Source organism: Staurois parvus, unplaced genomic scaffold (genome assembly GCF_062004578.1).
Source record: "Staurois parvus isolate SC_StPar_1 unplaced genomic scaffold, SC_StPar_1.0 ptg000380l, whole genome shotgun sequence".
Taxonomy (NCBI): Eukaryota; Metazoa; Chordata; class Amphibia; order Anura; family Ranidae; genus Staurois; species Staurois parvus.
The window spans coordinates 1466262-1485441 of record NW_028318176.1 but is presented as its reverse complement, the minus strand read 5'-3'; the positions used below and the strand labels follow the sequence as shown (position 1 = coordinate 1485441).

The following is a 19180-nucleotide window of genomic DNA, read 5'->3' as shown; positions in this document are numbered from 1 at the left end:
ATTATAATTTTTGGTTATAAACTAATTTGGGTTATTTTTTTTGTTCTGCTAAAAAGATTACTGAATACATTTTGGCCAAGATTTATGAAGAAAGATTATTTATTTGCAAAATGTTATAAGAAAAAGTTTTCAAAATTTTTAGACCTTTTCATTTATCTAGCAATAAAATAAAAATCCCAGCAGTGAATAAATACCACCAAAATAAAGCTTTATCTGTCTCAAAAAAATTCCTATGGGTAGTGTTGCATGACCGCGCAATTGTCATTCAAAGTGTGATAGCGCTGAAAGCTGAAAATTGGCCTGGGCTGGAAGGGGGGGTGAAAGTGTCTGGACTGGAAGGGGGGGAAAGTGTCCGGACTGGAAGGGGTTAAGGTCCATGGTTTGAAATGGGATGTCCAAGCATACATCATTGATCTAGTGTATACACATCTGGGGTTCATTGTGCATCAATACCCGTCCAGCATTACAGAGGGGATATATATTATGGATCTATACTATAGAACCAAACTTATCCATGGTTACAAAGGGGGAGGTCCATTATGGATCAATACCAATCTGTGCTTCTACAGTGGGATGTGTTACGGATCTCTACCCATCCAGGCTTTAACCCATCTGTGGTTCCAGAGTGGGACGTGTTACGGATCTCTACCCATCCAGGCTTTAACCCATCTGTGGTTCCAGAGTGGGACGTGTTACGGATCTCTACCCATCCAGGCTTTAACCCATCTCTGGTTCCAGAGTGGGGCGTATTATGGATCTCTAGCCATCCAGGCTTTAACCCATCTCTTAGGACAGATTCTTATAGGACTTCTAGAGGGGTGACCCAACACACGTGGCAGTAACACATGGCATGTATAATATATGAACATCAATACTTGGGTAGTAAATGTGTTTAGGTGGACCCGATTGTCTTCTCCTCTACATACACCGGGGACAACACAAGGACCGGCAGGTACAAAATGTATTCTTAATGTACAGAATCAGAGAAAGGGGGGGGGGATGTTCTAAGCATGATTTGGATCTTCTCAACTGTACAGAAAAGTACAGCGCTCTTCCATCTGGTGCTCAACAATCAGATGCTCTTCAATCCAGTGACCTTACACCTGGGGCTCATCCATACAGCACTCCTTTTTTTGTTGCCCATCGATCTAGAACTCTTCAATCCACCACCTTATGGTTCAATACTCTTCCATTAAATACTCCTTATCTGGTGCCCATTGTTCTGACTCTTTAATTCACCATTCTTCCATCTGGTACCTTTCCAATCATTGTTCCTCAATCCAGTGTCTGGTGCCCATCGATCTAGCACTCTTCCAGTGATCATCCTTCCAGCGTCTCTCCTTTCAATCATCCTTCATCTGGTGTCCATCAATCTTGTGCTCTTCAATCCAGAGTTCTTCCATCCAGAACTTTTCCAATCAATGCTGTTCCATCCAGTTCTCTTTGTCTGGTACCCATCGATCTAGCACTCTTCCAGTGATCATCCATCTGCCGTCTCTCCATTTGATCTTCCATCTGGTACCCATCGATCTAGCAATCTTCAATCCAGTGATCATCCATCTGGCGTCTCTCCTTTCAGTTGTCTTCCATCTGGTGCCCTTTATCTGGTGCCCATCAATCTAGTACTCTTCCAGTGATCATCTATCTGGCGTCTCTCCATTTGATCCTCCTCCATCTGGTGTCCATTAATCTTGTACTCTTCAATCCAGTGATCTATCCAGCACCTTTCAAATCAATGCTTTTCCATCCAGTTCTCTTTGTCTGGTGCCCATCGATCTAGCACTCTTCAATCCAGTGATCATCCATTTGGCGTCTCTCCATTTGATCCTCCTCCATCTGGTGCCCATCGATCTAGCACTCTTCAATCCAGCATTCCTCCATCTAGCACCTTTCCAATCAATGCTGTTCCATCCAGTTCTCCTAGTCTGGTGCCCATCAATCTAGCACTCTTCAATACAATGATAATCCATCTGATCTTCCTCCATCTGGTTCCCATCAATCTAGCACTCTTCCAGTGATCATCCATCTGGCATCTCTCCATTTGTTCCTCCTCCATCTGCTGCCCATCAATCTAGCACTCTTCCAGTGATCATCCATCTGGTGTCTCTCCTTTTGATCCTCCTCCATCTAGTTCCCAGCAATCTAGCACTCTTCCAGTGATCATCCATCTGGCGTCTCTCCTTTTGATCCTCCTCCATCTAGTTCCCAGCAATCTAGCACTCTTCCAGTGATCATCCATCTGGCGTCTCTCCTTTTGATCTTCCTCCATCTGGTGCACATCGATCTAGCACTCTTCAATCCAGTGATCATCCATCTGGAGTCTCTCCTTTTGATCTTCCATCTGGTGACCATCGATCTAGCACTCTTCAAGCCAGCATTCCTCCATCTAGCACTTTTCCAATCAACACTGTTCCATCAAGTTCTCCGTCTGGTGCCCATTGATCTAGCACTCTTCCAGTGATCATCCATCTGGCATCTATCCTTTCGATCCTCCTCCATCTGGTGCCCATCGATCTAGCACTCTTCAATCCAGTGATCATCCATCTATCACCTTTCCAATCAATGCTATTCCATCCAGTTCTCCTACTCTGGTGCCCATCGATCCAGCACTCTTCAATCCATCGATCTTCTGTTAAACACTTCCATCCAGGGTTGAGGACTAGCAGTTCACATAGAGGGACCCTAACTGACATATCACACACACACACACACACACGGGACAGACGAGGTTCCAGGTGACAACCACAGAAAGAATAAAGAACTTTAATCAGAATATAATTATAAAAGGTAGAAGTCGTCCGATGATTACATTTGTGGAAATATAAAACCGACACGCCATCTACGTGTGCTGATTGGTAACAGAATAAAAGGGACGAGTCCAACAAACGAACTTCTCGCAGAACGTATAAAAAAGGAAAATGTAATGTTCTTCTGGCCTCCCGGAGAACGTCTGTAGAGAACTGCAGGCCGATGCCAGGACAACAGGCCAATGCCAGGACAAACCGCGATCACAGATGTCTGCGTGAAAAAAGAATCCGGGCGCGGAAGTCGAAGGGAAAGTCCTCCGGGTCAAACATGTCCCATCTCATATGAGGTCCCATCTCAAAGGAGGGAACCCTCTCCCGTTTGCACCTCATCATGAACCAGGTTTTACCCAACATCCTAAAAGCAGAAAGAGAGAAGAGTTCAGGACACGAAACAAACACATTGATGTCTACAGAACGAAACATTTCAAACTGATTATGAAACTCTGGACTGAGGTCCTCATTAGGGACAAGAATTGTATGTGAACTTGGACAATGAAGCCCAAGCATTTCATCAAACGTATATGGACATTTCTCAGAGAATGTGGTCCTCACTGAGGGGACAATGGTGGTATTTCATGATGTCTCCAGTATATGGACATTATACAGGGACTGTGACTTTTGGCCTCTCACTTGAGGTGAGTTTTGGTCCTGGACCTTTCTCCAGGTCAGAGACCCCAGTAGGATCTCTGTACTCTGCTCTCTATAGTCCACCCTTTTACTACTCATGAGTCCAGAAAGCCAAATGTATCTCCATGTCATTGGTCCTCTTCCACAGGACTATCCGCAGATCTGTGAGGGACTGGCCACCTGACACTTACCTGGAACACAATCCTACTAGAATGGAAACAAAATGTTTTGTGTGATTTTTTATATAGATTTCCTTTTTTTAACCTGGTTTTTGGGCCTAAAAAATATTTCCCGTTAGAGCGATGAATGTGAAACATGGAGGAGGAACATTTGTGACCTCCAAGCATAGGCCTCCAGTATTGGCCAACAGACACAGGATGTCCTCCAGACCATCAGAGGAGCTCCCATCATCCTCAGTCCAGGGTATATATGAAAGGTTCGACCTTCTGGGGGGAATCCTCCTCGTGTCATCAGACTGGCATACACTGTACATGACATGTAGGAATATCTCGGGGGAAGCCTCCTTGTGAGCCTCTACACCACACATTGGATAGGTATTCAATTTACATTGGAGTCACACACCTCTACACATATCCTGTACACACATGTAAACGCACATACATGTACAAAAAACACACACAGGACGTACTTTTTGGTTGACACGGTGCATTCTGGAGATTTAAAGACCTGATGGTAGCGTCTCATTTCTTCTTGTTCCTCCTTGGTATTGACTTTAAACATCACATAGAGTATAGAGAGACTGCGGCTTTGCCTGCTGGCGTTGTCAAGGACTTCACACGTGGATTGAGGCAACATACAACCCAACAGGCTGGAGAGAGAGAAGGCGAGGAATCATGGATAGGAGATGGAACTTACCTACCATACACAATGTACAGGACATAATCCACGTCTACATCCAACACACGGCCCACAGGACGCAACCCGACCCCGGTCCACATCTACATCCAACACAAGGCCCATAGGACACAACCCAACCCTGGGACACGTCTACATCCAACACACGGCCCATAGGACACAACCCAAGCCCGCTCCAGGTCTACATCCAACACACGGCCCATAGGACACAACCCGACCCCGGTCCATGTCTACATCCAACACACGGCCCATAGGACACAACCCGACCCCGGTCCATGTCTACATCCAACACACGGCCCATAGGACACAACCCGACCCCGGTCCATGTCTACATCCAACACACGGCCCATAGGACACAACCCAACCCTGGGGCATGTCTACATCCAACACACGGACCACAGGACACAACCCGACCCCGGTCCATATCTACATCCAACACACGGCCCATAGGACACAACCCGAGCCCGGTCCATATCTACATCCAACACACAACCCATAGGACACAACCCAACCCTGGGGCAGGTCTACATCCAACACACGGCCCATAGGATACAACCCAACCCGGTCCATGTCTACATCCAACACACAACCCATAGGACACAACCCAACCCTGGGGCAGGTCTACATCCAACACACAGCCCATAGGATACAACCCAACCCGGTCCATGTCTACATCCAACACAGGACACAACCCAACCCCGGTCCACATCTACATACAACACACGGCCCACAGGATACAACCCAACCCCGGTCCACATCTACATACAGCACACGGCCCACAGGATACAACCCAACCTGGTCCATGTCTACATCCAACACAGGGCCCACAAGACACAACCCAACCCTGGGACAGGTCTACATCCAACACACGGCCCATAGGACACACCCCAACCCCGGTCAATGTCTACATCCAAGGCACGGCCCACAGGACACAACCCAACCCTGGGACATGTCCACATCCAACACACGGCCCATAGGACACAACTCAAGCCTGGGACATGTCTACATCCAACTCATGGCCCATAGGGCACAACCCAACCCCGGTCCATTTCCATGTGGTTGTCCTTCCCATGCCAAACCTGCTCCCACCTCCATTGTAGGCAGAGACATCAGGCTGGGCTGGGTCAGGAAGAAGATGATAATTAGACTAAGCCGGTACCATGTGACCTACCACTGCCAATGGCAAAGTGCAGTGCAGGTTGTACTGGGCAGTTCATGACGTAGGGTAGAGTTTTGGGAAATTATGTGGGGGTATAGTATGTATATACGATGTGGGGGTGTAGTATGTATGATGTAGGGTGCCTCCCGTATTGTAGAGGTAAGGTGTGGGGTACACTGTGCATGGGGGCAGAGAGATGTGAAGGATCTGGGGGTGCAGTGGTTTGTGATGTGGGGTGTCGGCAGTATTGTAGAGGTATAATGTGGGGTACACTGTATAGGTAGAGGATTGTGAAGGATCTGGGGGTGCAGTTTCATATGTAGGTCTAATATGTGGACTGTATTTGGTACAGACAGGTCTCATGACCTGAACGTGATGTGGGGTACCCTTTTTACGGGGGCAGAGGGTTGTGAAGGATCTGGGGGTGCAGGATTTCCTATGTAGGTCTAATATGTGGACTGTATTTGGTACAGACAGGTCTCATGACCTGAACAACGTAATGTGGGGTGCCTCCTGTATTGTAGAGGTATGATGTGGGGTACCCTTTGTATGGGGGCAGAGGGTTGTGAAGGATCTGGGGGTGCAGTGTTTTGTGATGTGGGTTGTCGGCTGTATTGTAGAGGTATGATGTGGAGTACACTGTGTATGGCGGCAGAGGGATGTGAAAAATCTGGGGGTGCAGTGTTTTGTGATATGGGATGTCGGCTGTATTGTAGAGGTATGATGTGGGGTGCCTCCCGTATTGTAGAGGTAAGATGTGGGGTGCTTCCTCTATTGTACAGGTAAGATGTGGGGTACACTGTGTATGGCAGCAGAGGGATGTGAAAGATCTGGGGGTGCAGTATTTTGTGATGTGGGGTGTCGTCTTTATGTCAGCAGAAGTACTCTCCCATCCCCCATCCAACAATGAATCAGTAAGAGCCTGTGGACAGCTGTACATTATTGGGGTCCCCCAGATATAGGTGATCATGGAAGATTCCTCCTCACCATAGCTCTTGGATTTGACTGTCCTGGATGACCATTGATGCAAACAACGAGTTCTTCCAACCTTTCGGAGAGTTCACGTCATCTGCAAAGCGACAACTTCGAAAGCTGCAAGAAGAACACAAGTTCAGGAAAGTGGCTCCCCAAGGATGGAAGGCATGCGATTGAACTCAAGTCCACTTACCAAACCTGGGAACACTTCTTCAGCACGGGACACAAGGCTGCCAGGTTGTCTCGGTCCAGCACATACCCAGACAGAGTGACTTTCCTGCCCGCACACGCCTTCAGACAAAAGGCCAATTGGTAGGCCCAGTTGTCAGGTTTCTGGCTCTGCGAGAAGGTCAGGTTCACGGCACGGTTGACCACATACTGCATGAACTCATCATCTCGTGTCTCGTAGAGGAACAACAGGCGCTCCGTATCGAACTCAGTTATTTCGCCCCCAAAGAGCCACGTAATCATGGCCGTGGTACCTTGGAAGGACAGGCTACACTCAGCGCTACTGTTGAAGTCTTCAATCTGCGCTTGATTCAAGAGTCCGAAGAGAAATCTGATGGGCAGGGCCAAATGCGGGTGTTTTTCCAGAAGGTCCATTAAGGATTTCCCCTTACAGACCTCTGGCAGGTAAGTGCTCTCCCTCACCACCCTCATTCCGGAACGGCCACTCTCTCCCTCCCCGGACAAGGCGTAGTACAGCACAGCCAGGAACTCCTGAAAGCTGTGGTGGACAAAGCTGTAGCAGGTGCGTTTCTCCACATCGCCATGGAAGAAGACGTTGTTCAGGAACACGGATTCCACCAAGGACATGGAAAGTTTGTGCCGTTTCAGGTCTTCTTCTTCGAAGAGGACTTTCCGATTGAGGACACCTTCGTTGGCCAGACCACAGACTTTCTTCAGGCAGGAAACCACAGCGTCATCCCTACTGTGGTAGAGGATTAAACCCTTGAGGTAGTAGAGGAACATGGAGGTGTCGGTGGTGAAATTCGAGGGATAGTTTGAGATCTGTTGCCTGGTGACGGTGGAAACGACCCAACACATGAAAGGCACAGTGCAGAGACTAAAGAGAACTTCGTTCCTTTTGGTGATGTCCACAGCCATCTCCGTGTCTATGCTTCCAAAGTACGCCCGGATGTAATACTCCCGGGCTTCCGCTGTATACCCGACAATTTCCACGTGTCGGGGCGGATCTGGTAAGAAAGTCTGCAGCTGATCCAGTAAAAAGGTTCTGGTGGTGATGATTAGAGATGCTCCCTTGGCAAGCTGTCCCTTGAGCAAGCTTCTCAGGAGGACATCTTTGTGGGTCTCCTCAAACGGGTCTTGGCAGAGGTCGCCTTGGTCCCGTAAATTGCACTTCATTTGATCGAAGCTGCTAATCAAGAACCCTAACCTTTCCCTGCGGCTCAGAATGTTCCGAAGGACCCTGGGGGACAGACCGACTCCGCTGGTTTTGGCGAGAAGTCCAGCTAGACTCACATTTTTGGTGATCTTGTTGAAATCCTTATAACTTATATAGAAGAAGAAATCGAACTTCCCTTCGTAAAGATTGTAGGTGGCCCAGTCACAGATGATCTTGTGGGCGGTCAGAGATTTCCCGATACCGGTCGGTCCGTGTATGATCACGGTCTTTGGAACGACACCGTCATCGTCCGGGTCAAACAGTTCCTCGACGGAAGTCGAGGAATATTCCTCAGAAGAAGACCGGTCAATCAGTATTTGAGCTTGCTCCTCCCCCGAAGAACTCAACTCCCGCTTCTTCTCCTCTTCGCCCCGAAACTTCCGCAACAGAACCAGCTTGGTGTACCTCCTCCTCAGGACGGCTCTCTCACCCATGCGGGAGTTCCGGTCCTTCACCAACTGGAAATGGCGTTTCAGGTTCTCCCTGTGCGTATTTATACACGTCTCAATGTCTTCTTCTGTTATGGGTGGAAAATGGAAAATGAAAAACGATATTTAGAATGTTACCAGATTCAGTGAAAGACGATAATATTCTATAAAGTATCATGGCGGCCACACAAAGCGCTGTTCAGTCTGGTCCCCTACAGCTGACCCGATCTCTAGAACCCTCTTCCAGGTTGTTCTCAGCCTTTGCTCCACCCAGAACACTTTTGAACCGTCCCTCCGAAAATCATCTATCCATCGATCTCTCCATCCTCACCAACACTAGGTATTAAATACTGTGGGTACCTGCAGTACATGGCCACCAGACACCAGTCTGTCCAACATCTGGCCTACAAAAGGATCAAGTCCATCCTCCTTGGCTGCCATCAAAGCCTCCACTGATGGTCACCTGAAGTGGTAAATCCTTACATTGGTAACCGATGGGAGAAGGACCCCCTTATATCACTGGTCAGTGTAGCGGTCTCTTACATTGGTAACCGATGGAAGAAGGACCCCTTTATATAAGTGGTCAGTGTAGCAGTCCCTTACATTGGTGACCGATGGGAGAAGGACCCCCTTATACCACTGGTCAGTGTAGCGGTCTCTTACATTGGTGACTGATGGGAGAAGGACCCCCTTATATCAGTGGTCAGTGTAGTGGTCCCTTACATTGGTGACCGATGGGAAAAGGACCCCCTTATATCAGTGGTCAGTGTAGTGGCCACTTACATTGCTGCCATCAAAGCCTCCACTGATGGTCCTCTACATTTCAGTCCAACCAATGATCCAGAATCTAGAGGATCTTCCCTGTGGAGGCCAACACAGAGGATGGACTCCTAATTAATAGCCTCAGTATAAGATGTCAGACGGACAGATGTCCCGATACTTTCCTACTCAGGTCCCCTAATAATGAAGTGTCCCAGGACTGAAGGGTGCTCTGGTCAGTAAGGTACTAAGCACACAGGTAGGTACCTTGCTCCATCGTCTTCTCCATGTACCGCACGGTGGCTGGATAGTTCAGTTTGAGGGCTTGGTAGAGTTTGTCCTTCTGGGAGTTGGTCCAGTCCTGGATGAAGGAGAAGAGTTTGCTCATTCTCTCCCTGTTTGTAGTTCTGGTCCTCACGGCTTCGTACTCCTCGGAGACGAGAAGATTGTCCTGCAGCAGCTGTGATAGGACCACCTCCACATTGTCTATGCAGCCAATCAGCTTCTCCCTATTCTGGTCCACGAAGTGTGTCTGGCCTTCAGGGGACAAGGAGAGACAAACAGCACCACCAAGAAGGGAGAGACCCTCAAATTATTCCCCACACCTAACCCCCAAACGTCAACGAACCCCTTACTGACTCCCTAACATGGGCCAACCCCCAACATGGGCCAACCCCCAACCCGAAACATGGGCCAACCCCCAAACCTGACCCTGAATATGGGCCAACCCCCCAACCCTAAACATGGGCCAACCCTGACTCTGAACCAACCCCCCAACCCTGACTCTGAACCAACCCCCCAACCCTGACTCTGAACCAACCCCCCAACCCTAAACACGGGCCAACCCCCCAACCCTAAACACGGGCCAACCCCCCAACCCGAAACACATGCAAACCTCCCAACCCTAAAGACGAGCCAACCCCCAAAACACGAGCCAAACCCCCCACCCCTGAACACGGGCCAAACCCCCCACCCCTGAACACGGGCCAAACCCCCCACCCCTGAACACGGGCCAAACCCCCAACCCGAAACACGGGCCAAACCCCCAACCCGAAACACGGGCCAAACCCCCAACCCGAAACACGGGCCAAACCCCCAACCCGAAACACGGGCCAAACCCCCAACCCGAAACACGGGCCAAACCCCCAACCCGAAACACGGGCCAAACCCCCAACCCGAAACACGGGCCAAACCCCCAACCCGAAACACGGGCCAACCCCCCAACCCGAAACACGGGCCAACCCCCCAACCCGAAACACGGGCCAACCCCCCAACCCGAAACACAGGCAAACCTCCCAACCCTAAAGACGAGCCAACCCCCAAAACACGAGCCAAACCCCCCACCCCTGAACACGGGCCAAACCCCCCACCCCTGAACACGGGCCAAACCCCCCACCCCTGAACACGGGCCAAACCCCCCACCCCTGAACACGGGCCAAACCCCCCACCCCTGAACACGGGCCAAACCCCCCACCCCTGAACACGGGCCAAACCCCCCACCCCTGAACACGGGCCAAACCCACATCCCTGAACACGGGCCAAACCCACATCCCTGAACACGGGCCAAACCCACATCCCTGAACACGGGCCAAACCCACATCCCTGAACACGGGCCAAACCCACATCCCTGAACACGGGCCAAACCCACATCCCTGAACATGGGCCAAACCCCCAACCACAAACATGAAGCCAGAACCTAACCCTGAACATGGGCCAAACCCTGAACCCCTTACCACCAACCTCTAACCCTATACATGAGAGGGTCGGGGGGGGGGGGGGGTGTCAGGAGTTCCTCCCCACCCCCACGGGGGATCGGATTAGTGGAGGAAGTTGTTGCAAACGTGCACATCAGAGATGGACACGGTTCAACCATTTTGGCCTCAACCTCATTCTCGTTCCCCCCTCCCTTCCTGAGAGGCACAGTGAAAGATGTGCGTCTGGCCTTCAGGGGACAAGGAGAGACAAACAGCACCACCAAGAAGGGAGAGACCCTCAAATTATTCCTCACACCTAACCCCCAAAACGTCAACGAACCCCTTACTGACTCCCTAACATGGGCCAACCCCCAACATGGGCCAAACCCCCAACCCTAAACATGGGCCAAACCCCCAACCCTATTGCTATTCTAGTCTATGGTGCCGCTCAGCAAACGCCCGGCCGGCGTTTGTGGTGCAGTAGCGGGGCGTTTGCGGAGTGGTAACACCATTCAAACTGCATTATAGGCATTTGTGGGGCGTTTTTAACGCTCGGCAAATGTCTAGCAACCACCACTAAACCGCGCATGCGGGGCATTAAAAAACGCTCCGCAAACGCCGGACCAACACTTGCCAAACAGTATAGGGGCGTTTGGCAAGCGTTGGTAAAACAGTCAAGTGTGAACGAGCCCTTACCTCAGAACCACCCCCTGCTGGGAAACTTTAAAACAGGCTGTCAAGCCTAAGGAAAGTAGAATTGAAGATATCTCCCATTTTTCCATCGTAACAGCAGGAGATCAAAGCACCATTCTGCTCTAAAAAGCTTGGATCTACTTACATCAAAGGCTTACTGGCAAGTAACTTAACCCTTTAACTTCTCTCTGTTATCTCTTTGCTGTGCTATGCTGTTTCCTGTATATGTATATATATCTTAGTTATATCTTCTCTGTAAATATTTTTATTGCACCTGTTTGACCCTTTTAGTAATAAATCTCTCTTTCTGAAAGTGTTGAACTGTTTCTATAACTCTTAATTGCAATTTACGAATCCCTGCCTTTAAAGAGACGCTACTGTTTGTTTAACTCTCTGTATAACCGGCCTGTGTCAATGACCGGGTTATGCGGACGATTATTTCAATTATTATTAGTGTTATAGCGATATTGCGAGTTTCCTCCTTTGTCTGATCAAAAAGGCGGTGGTGGCAGTGTGGAGGGTTAGTTGCGTAATTAACCCGACCCAGTAACAATCGCTCAGGTCGCAGGTACATAGATTGTAGTCCATTAGCTGGAAAATCTTTGTGCAGGGTGCGGCTGGGCGTGGTATTGTTAAGCACGTCACATAGCGGGTTTTAGATCGGCCAGTCCTTCAGTCACGAGTTTGGTGAGAAGGTCTGGGGTCTGACGCCGCGATCGCGACATAATGGATGTCGCGATCGTGAGATTGTCGCATGTTGGTGGCGGCAATCTTGCGATTCGTGACAGAAGTCATAAAGAGAACCTGTTGCTTTGGCTATGAAGCTGTTTGGTCCATAGTGAGTCTATCTCCTCCCCCCCATCCTATCCCCTAATGTACCCCATATTCCCCTCACTGGCCCCCTGTAATAAAGGGCCCCTCCAGACATACTGAACTAAATTCCCTCCTGGAGAGACTTCAACTGACGTGTTCACAATTTTATTTACCTGTAGAGGAGGGTGTGGCCATCACTAGGGGGTGGGGTGACCTGTGAGGTCAGGGGAGGGTCATCTGTGGAAACAGCAGAAAAGACTGATGAGGAATGGAGACCCCCAATCTGGGTCACATGACACAGGAGCTCCGGGCTCCCCCCAAAACTGAACGTCAACAGCAACAAATCCTGAACCTGCCGACCTTTACTAGGAGGACACATCGGGGGGCCAGTGATGTCCCCACCAGAGGTGGTCCTTCCATCAGCTTCAGGGGAAGGGGGGGCATCTGAACCGCTCACATACCGCCCTATGGAGGATCACTGCTACAGGGCCGCACAAAGTCATACATACATATACACATACAAGCAGCGTGAAGCGTGGCGAGCAGAATGAAGCGGGGTAAAGCAGAGTAAAGCGCGGGGGAGGGGGGGAAGCAGAGTAAAGCGCGGGGGAGTGGGGGGGGAAGCAGCGTGAGGTTGGGGGGGAAGCAGCGTGAGGCTGGGGGGGGGGAAGCAGAGTGAAGCGCGGGGGGGGGGGGGAAGCAGAGTGAAGCGCGGGGGGGGGGGAAGCAGAGTGAAGCGCGGGGGAGGGGGGGGAAGCAGAGTGAAGCGCAGGGGGAGGGGGGGGAAGCAGAGTGAAGCGCGGGGGAGGGGGGGGAAGCAGAGTGAAGCGCGGGGGAGGGGGGGGAAGCAGAGTGAAGCGTGAGGCTGGGGGGGGGGGGGGGGGAAAGCAGCGTGAGGCTGGGGGGGGGGGGGGGAAAGCAGCGTGAGGCTGGGGGGGGGGGGGGGAAAGCAGCGTGAGGCTGGGGGGGGGGGGGAAAGCAGCGTGAGGCTGGGGGGGGGGGGGAAAGCAGCGTGAGGCTGGGGGGGGGGGGGAAAGCAGCGTGAGGCTGGGGGGGGGGGGGGGAGAAAGCAGCGTGAGGCTGGGGGGGGGGGGGGAGAAAGCAGCGTGAGGCTGGGGGGGGGGGGGAGAAAGCAGCGTGAGGCTGGGGGGGGGGGGGAGAAAGCAGCGTGAGGCTGGGGGGGGGGGGGAGAAAGCAGCGTGAGGCTGGGGGGGGGGGGGGGGAAAGCAGCGTGAGGCCGGGGGGGGGGGGGGAAAGCAGCGTGAGGCTGGGGGGGGGGGGGGGGGAAGCAGAGTGAAGCGCGGGGGAGGGGGGGGAAGCAGAGTGAAGCGTGAGGCTGGGGGGGGGGGGGGGGGAAAGCAGCGTGAGGCTGGGGGGGGGGGGGGAAAGCAGCGTGAGGCTGGGGGGGGGGGGGGGGGAAGCAGCGTGAGGCTGGGGGGGGGGGGGAAAGCAGCGTGAGGCTGGGGGGGGGGGGAAAGCAGCGTGAGGCTGGGGGGGGGGGGGGGAGAAAGCAGCGTGAGGCTGGGGGGGGGGGGGGAGAAAGCAGCGTGAGGCTGGGGGGGGGGGGGGAGAAAGCAGCGTGAGGCTGGGGGGGGGGGGGGAGAAAGCAGCGTGAGGCTGGGGGGGGGGGGGGGAAAGCAGCGTGAGGCCGGGGGGGGGGGGGAAAGCAGCGTGAGGCTGGGGGGGGGGGGGGGGAAGCAGCGTGAGGCTGGGGGGGGGGGGAAGAGCAGAGTGAAGCGGGGGGGGGGGAAGAGCAGAGTGAAGCGGGGGGGGGGAAGAGCAGAGTGAAGCGGGGGGGGGGAAGAGCAGAGTGAAGCGGGGGGGGGGGAAGAGCAGAGTGAAGGGGGGGGGGGAAGAGCAGAGTGAAGCGGGGGGGGGGGGAAGAGCAGAGTGAAGCGGGGGGGGGGGGAAGAGCAGAGTGAAGCGGGGGGGGGGGGAAGAGCAGAGTGAAGCGGGGGGGGAAGAGCAGAGTGAAGCGGGGGGGGGGGAAGAGCAGAGTGAAGCGGGGGGGGGGGAAGAGCAGAGTGAAGCGGGGGGGGAAGAGCAGAGTGAAGCGGGGGGGGGGGGGAGAGCAGAGTGAAGCGGGGGGGGGGGGAGAGCAGAGTGAAGCGGGGGGGGGGGAGAGCAGAGTGAAGCGGGGGGGGAGAGCAGAGTGAAGCGGGGGGGGGAAGAGCAGAGTGAAGCGGGGGGGGGAAGAGCAGAGTGAAGCGGGGGGGGGGAAGAGCAGAGTAAAGCGTGTGGGGGGGGGAGAGCACAGTAAAGCGGGGGGGTGGACGAGCACAGTGAAGCGGGGGGGGGGGTGGAAGAGCACAGTGAAGCGGGGGGGGGGTGGTGGAAGAGCACAGTGAAGCGGGGGGGTGGAAGACCACAGTGAAGCGGGGGGGGTTGGAAGACCACAGTGAAGCGGGGGGGGGTTGGAAGACCACAGTGAAGCGGGGGGGGGTTGGAAGACCACAGTGAAGCGGGGGGGGGTTGGAAGACCACAGTGAAGCGGGGGGGGGTTGGAAGACCACAGTGAAGCGGGGGGGGGTTGGAAGACCACAGTGAAGCGGGGGGGGGGGTGGAAGACCACAGTGAAGCGGGGGGGGGGGTGGAAGACCACAGTGAAGCGGGGGGGGGGGGTGGAAGACCACAGTGAAGCGGGGGGGGGGGGGTGGAAGAGCACAGTGAAGCGGGGGGGGGGTGGAAGAGCACAGTGAAGCGGGGGGGGTGGAAGAGCACAGTGAAGCGGGGGGGGGGGGTGGAAGAGCACAGTGAAGCGGGGGGGGTGGAAGGGCACAGTGAAGCAGGGGGGGGGTGGAAGGGCACAGTGAAGCAGGGGGGGGGTGGAAAGGCACAGTGAAGCAGGGGGGGGTGGAAGGGCACAGTGAAGCAGGGGGGGTGGAAGGGCACAGTGAAGCAGGGGGGGTGGAAGGGCACAGTGAAGCAGGGGGGGTGGAAGGGCACAGTGAAGCAGGGGGGGGGGGGGTGGAAGAGCACAGTGAAGCAGGGGGGGGGTGGAAGAGCACAGTGAAGCAGGGGGGGGGGGTGGAAGAGCACAGTGAAGCGGGGGGGGGTGGAAGAGCACAGTGAACCGGGGGGGGGGGGGTGGAAGAGCACAGTGAAGCGGGGGGGTGGAAGAGCACAGTGAAGCGGGGGGGGGTGGAAGAGCACAGTGAAGCGGGGGGGGTGGAAGAGCACAGTGAAGCGGGGGGGGGTGGAAGAGCACAGTGAAGCGGGGGGGAGGAAGAGCAGAGTGAAGCGGGGGGATGGAAGAGCAGAGTGAAGCGGGGGGATGGAAGAGCAGAGTGAAGCGGGGGGATGGAAGAGCAGAGTGAAGCGGGGGGATGGAAGAGCAGAGTGAAGCGGGGGGATGGAAGAGCAGAGTGAAGCGGGGGGATGGAAGAGCAGAGTGAAGCGGGGGGATGGAAGAGCAGAGTGAAGCGGGGGGATGGAAGAGCAGAGTGAAGCGGGGGATGGAAGAGCAGAGTGAAGCGGGGGGATGGAAGAGCAGAGTGAAGCGGGGGGATGGAAGAGCAGAGTGAAGCGGGGGGATGGAAGAGCAGAGTGAAGCGGGGGGATGGAAGAGCAGAGTGAAGCGGGGGGATGGAAGAGCAGAGTGAAGAAGCGGGGGGGGGGGGAGAGCAGAGTGAAGAAGCGGGGGGGGGGGGAGAGCAGAGTGAAGAAGCGGGGGGGGGGGAGAGCAGAGTGAAGAAGCGGGGGGGGGGAGAGCAGAGTGAAGAAGCGGGGGGGGGGAGAGCAGAGTGAAGAAGCGGGGGGGGGGGGGGAGAGCAGAGTGAAGAAGCGGGGGGGGGGAAGAGCAGAGTGAAGAAGCGGGGGGGGGGAAGAGCAGAGTGAAGAAGCGGGGGGGAGGAGCAGAGTGAAGAAGCGGGGGGGGGGGGAAGAGCAGAGTGAAGAAGCGGGGGGGGGGAAGAGCAGAGTGAAGAAGCGGGGGGGGGGAAGAGCAGAGTGAAGAAGCGGGGGGGGGGGGAAGAGCAGAGTGAAGCGGGGGGGGGGAAGAGCAGAGTGAAGCGGGGGGATGGAAGAGCAGAGTGAAGCGGGGGGATGGAAGAGCAGAGTGAAGCGGGGGGATGGAAGAGCAGAGTGAAGCGGGGGGATGGAAGAGCAGAGTGAAGCGGGGGGATGGAAGAGCAGAGTGAAGCGGGGGGATGGAAGAGCAGAGTGAAGCGGGGGGATGGAAGAGCAGAGTGAAGCGGGGGATGGAAGAGCAGAGTGAAGCGGGGGGATGGAAGAGCAGAGTGAAGCGGGGGGATGGAAGAGCAGAGTGAAGCGGGGGATGGAAGAGCAGAGTGAAGCGGGGGGATGGAAGAGCAGAGTGAAGCGGGGGGATGGAAGAGCAGAGTGAAGCGGGGGGATGGAAGAGCAGAGTGAAGCGGGGGGATGGAAGAGCAGAGTGAAGCGGGGGGGGAAGAGCAGAGTGAAGAAGCGGGGGGGGGGAAGAGCAGGGTGAAGAAGCGGGGGGGGGGGAAGAGCTGAGTGAAGAAGCGGGGGGGGGAAGAGCAGAGTGAAGAAGCAGGGGGGGGGAGAGCAGAGTGAAGAAGCGGGGGGGAGAGCAGAGTGAAGAAGCGAGGGGGGGGAGCAGAGTGAAGAAGCGGGGGGGGGGGGAGAGCAGAGTGAAGAAGCGGGGGGGGGGGGGAGAGCAGAGTGAAGAAGCGGGGGGGGGGAAGAGCAGAGTGGAAGCGGGGGGGGGGGAGAGCAGGGTGAAGCGGGGGGGGGAAAGAGCAGAGTGAAGCGGGGGGGGGAAGAGCAGAGTGACAGAGTGAAGCGGGGGGGGGGAAGAGCAGAGTGACAGAGTGAAGCCGGGGGGGGGGAAGAGCAGAGTGAAGCGGGGGGGGGGAAGAGCAGAGTGAAGCGGGGGGGGAAGAGCAGAGTGAAGCGGGGGGGGAAGAGCAGAGTGAAGCGGGGGGGGAGAGCAGAGTGAAGCGGGGGGGGGGAAGAGCAGAGTGAAGCGGGGGGGGAAGAGCAGAGTGAAGCGGGGGGGGAAGAGCAGAGTGAAGCGGGGGGGAAGAGCAGAGTGAAGCGGGGGGGGAAGAGCAGAGTGAAGCGGGGGGGGGGGGGAAGAGCAGAGTGAAGCGGGGGGGGAAGAGCAGAGTGAAGCGGGGGGGGAAGAGCAGAGTGAAGCGGGGGGGGAAGAGCAGAGTGAAGCGGGGGGGGGAAGAGCAGAGTGAAGCGGGGGGGGGGAAGAGCAGAGTGAAGCGGGGGGGGAAGAGCAGAGTGAAGCGGGGGGGGGGGAAGAGCAGAGTGAAGCGGGGGGGGGGAAGAGCAGAGTGAAGCGGGGGGGGGAAGAGCAGAGTGAAGCGGGGGGGGGGGGGAAGAGCAGAGTGAAGCGGGGGGGGGGGGGGGGAAGAGCAGAGTGAAGCGGGGGGGGGGGAAGAGCAGAGTGAAGCGGGGGGGGGGAAGAGCAGAGTGAAGCGGGGGGGGGGGAAGAGCAGAGTGAAGCGGGGGGGGGGAAGAGCAGAGTGAAGCGGGGGGGGGGAAGAGCAGAGTGAAGCGGGGGGGGGGGGAAGAGCAGAGTGAAGCGGGGGGGGGAAGAGCAGAGTGAAGCGGGGGGGGGGGAGAGCAGAGTGAAGCGGGGGGGGGGGAAGCAGAGTGAAGCAGGGGGGGGGGGGGGAAGCAGAGTGAAGCGGGGGGGGGGAAGCAGAGTGAAGCAGGGGGGGGGGGAAGCAGAGTGAAGCAGGGGGGGGGAAGCAGAGTGAAGTGGGGGACACAGAATATTTCCCCGGAGTGGATTTGCCCTCGCAGGATATTTCTGGGGGATGGATTCCAGCGATAACCTCCAATAGAAAGCGAGGAAACCGAAGAATGCAGAATGGGGCGTGGCCAACCAGTTGTGGTATCCAATCCCTTCAAAGGGGGGAGGGATTGACAATGGGCAGGACATAGGAGCCTGTGGGTGATGTCAGAGCCCCCCCATATACAGGGGGTAGAGCCGAAGAATCAAATGGATGATGTACACACCCCCTGAGCAAAGTGGGCGGGACTTACATCCACACACAGGGATGAGGTGTCCCCGCCCCCCCATAGTAGAGATCAGATCATGTGACAGCCAACCCCTGAGTTACAGGAAGTCCCTCCCCTGGGTGGGGAAGGAAGATGTTATACAATATATAGTGAATTGGGGGGGGGGTCAATCTGTGCTGGGCAGGGGGGTGGTCATTGGTGACAGTGCAAATCTGAGCTCACTTCTTAAAGGGGAACTCCCAGAGATTGGGGGAGGTGTGAGTTGAGCTCCACTCAGAACACAGGAGGGGGGAGGGTGTCAGGACACGTCTCATGATGATTGGAGGAGAGCAATGCCCCATGTGGGAAACTTCACCCCACCCTCCTCCCCTCCCCCAGAGCAATGACCCCTCATCCAGGCACACACTGAGCTCTGAGCCCCTCATGGGTCTGACACCCCACAGAAGGGCCCCTCCCTCCTCATGGGTCTGACACCCACAGAGGGGCCCCTCTCCCCCATGTGTCTGACACCCCAGAGGGGCCCCTCCCCCCTCAGGGGCCCCACACTTTCTACTAGCCCCGCCCTGGGGTTCCCCTTTAACCCCCCTCCCCGCAGCCGCAATGTTGTGTGTGGGGGTCCAGGTGACGTCACGCCTGTCCACTCTTTACCTTATGGAGATCCCTCTCTTCCCTCCACCGGCTGAATCCAGGAGAAGCGCCACAGCCCGCCAATGATTGGCCAATCCTACTTCCGCATTCTCACTAAACCAATCACAGGCCGCCATGGGGGAACGGCGGGGCTTACCTCTTCTGTTCCGCATTCCGACCGTTTTACTGGAGGCCAACACGAGGAGACACTGTATGTGCCTGAACGTCCGCCATTTTACCGGAGACCAGAATAACTAGAGCTGTAAGGGAGCCCCAGAATCATGTCTCCGAGGCCGGGACACCGCAATCTGCTTCTGCTATTGTACCGGAGACTCCGCTTGGGAAATTGCCCCCTC

At 55.4% G+C, this 19180-nt stretch overlaps 1 protein-coding gene across 1 annotated transcript; it reads right to left on the bottom strand.

Annotated features, from left to right (window-relative positions):
• Positions 1–2747: 2747 nt before the first annotated feature.
• Positions 2748–18933, bottom strand: LOC149455966 (NACHT, LRR and PYD domains-containing protein 3-like). Its single transcript, XM_089685571.1, has 7 exons — positions 18846–18933; positions 12410–12473; positions 9304–9573; positions 6638–8366; positions 6457–6561; positions 4084–4263; positions 2748–3162 (listed from the first exon to the last, which is right to left on the bottom strand). The coding sequence occupies exons 2-7, from the start codon at positions 12429–12431 to the stop codon at positions 3009–3011; spliced, it is 2460 nt and encodes an 819-aa protein (XP_089541697.1). The 5' UTR covers positions 12432–12473; positions 18846–18933; the 3' UTR covers positions 2748–3008.
• Positions 18934–19180: the final 247 nt, after the last annotated feature.

What these genes read in the sequence shown, in the direction of transcription:
- LOC149455966 (XM_089685571.1), bottom strand. Translation starts at nt 12,431, where the DNA reads ATGGCCACACCCTCCTCTACAG. An exon ending in GGAGAAGACGATGGAGCAAG is followed by an intron (nt 8,367 to 9,303) that starts GTACCTACCTGT and finishes CACCCATAACAG; the next exon opens with AAGAAGACATTGAGACGTGT. An exon ending in TGCACCGTGTCAACCAAAAA is followed by an intron (nt 3,163 to 4,083) that starts GTACGTCCTGTG and finishes TTCTGCTTTTAG; the next exon opens with GATGTTGGGTAAAACCTGGT.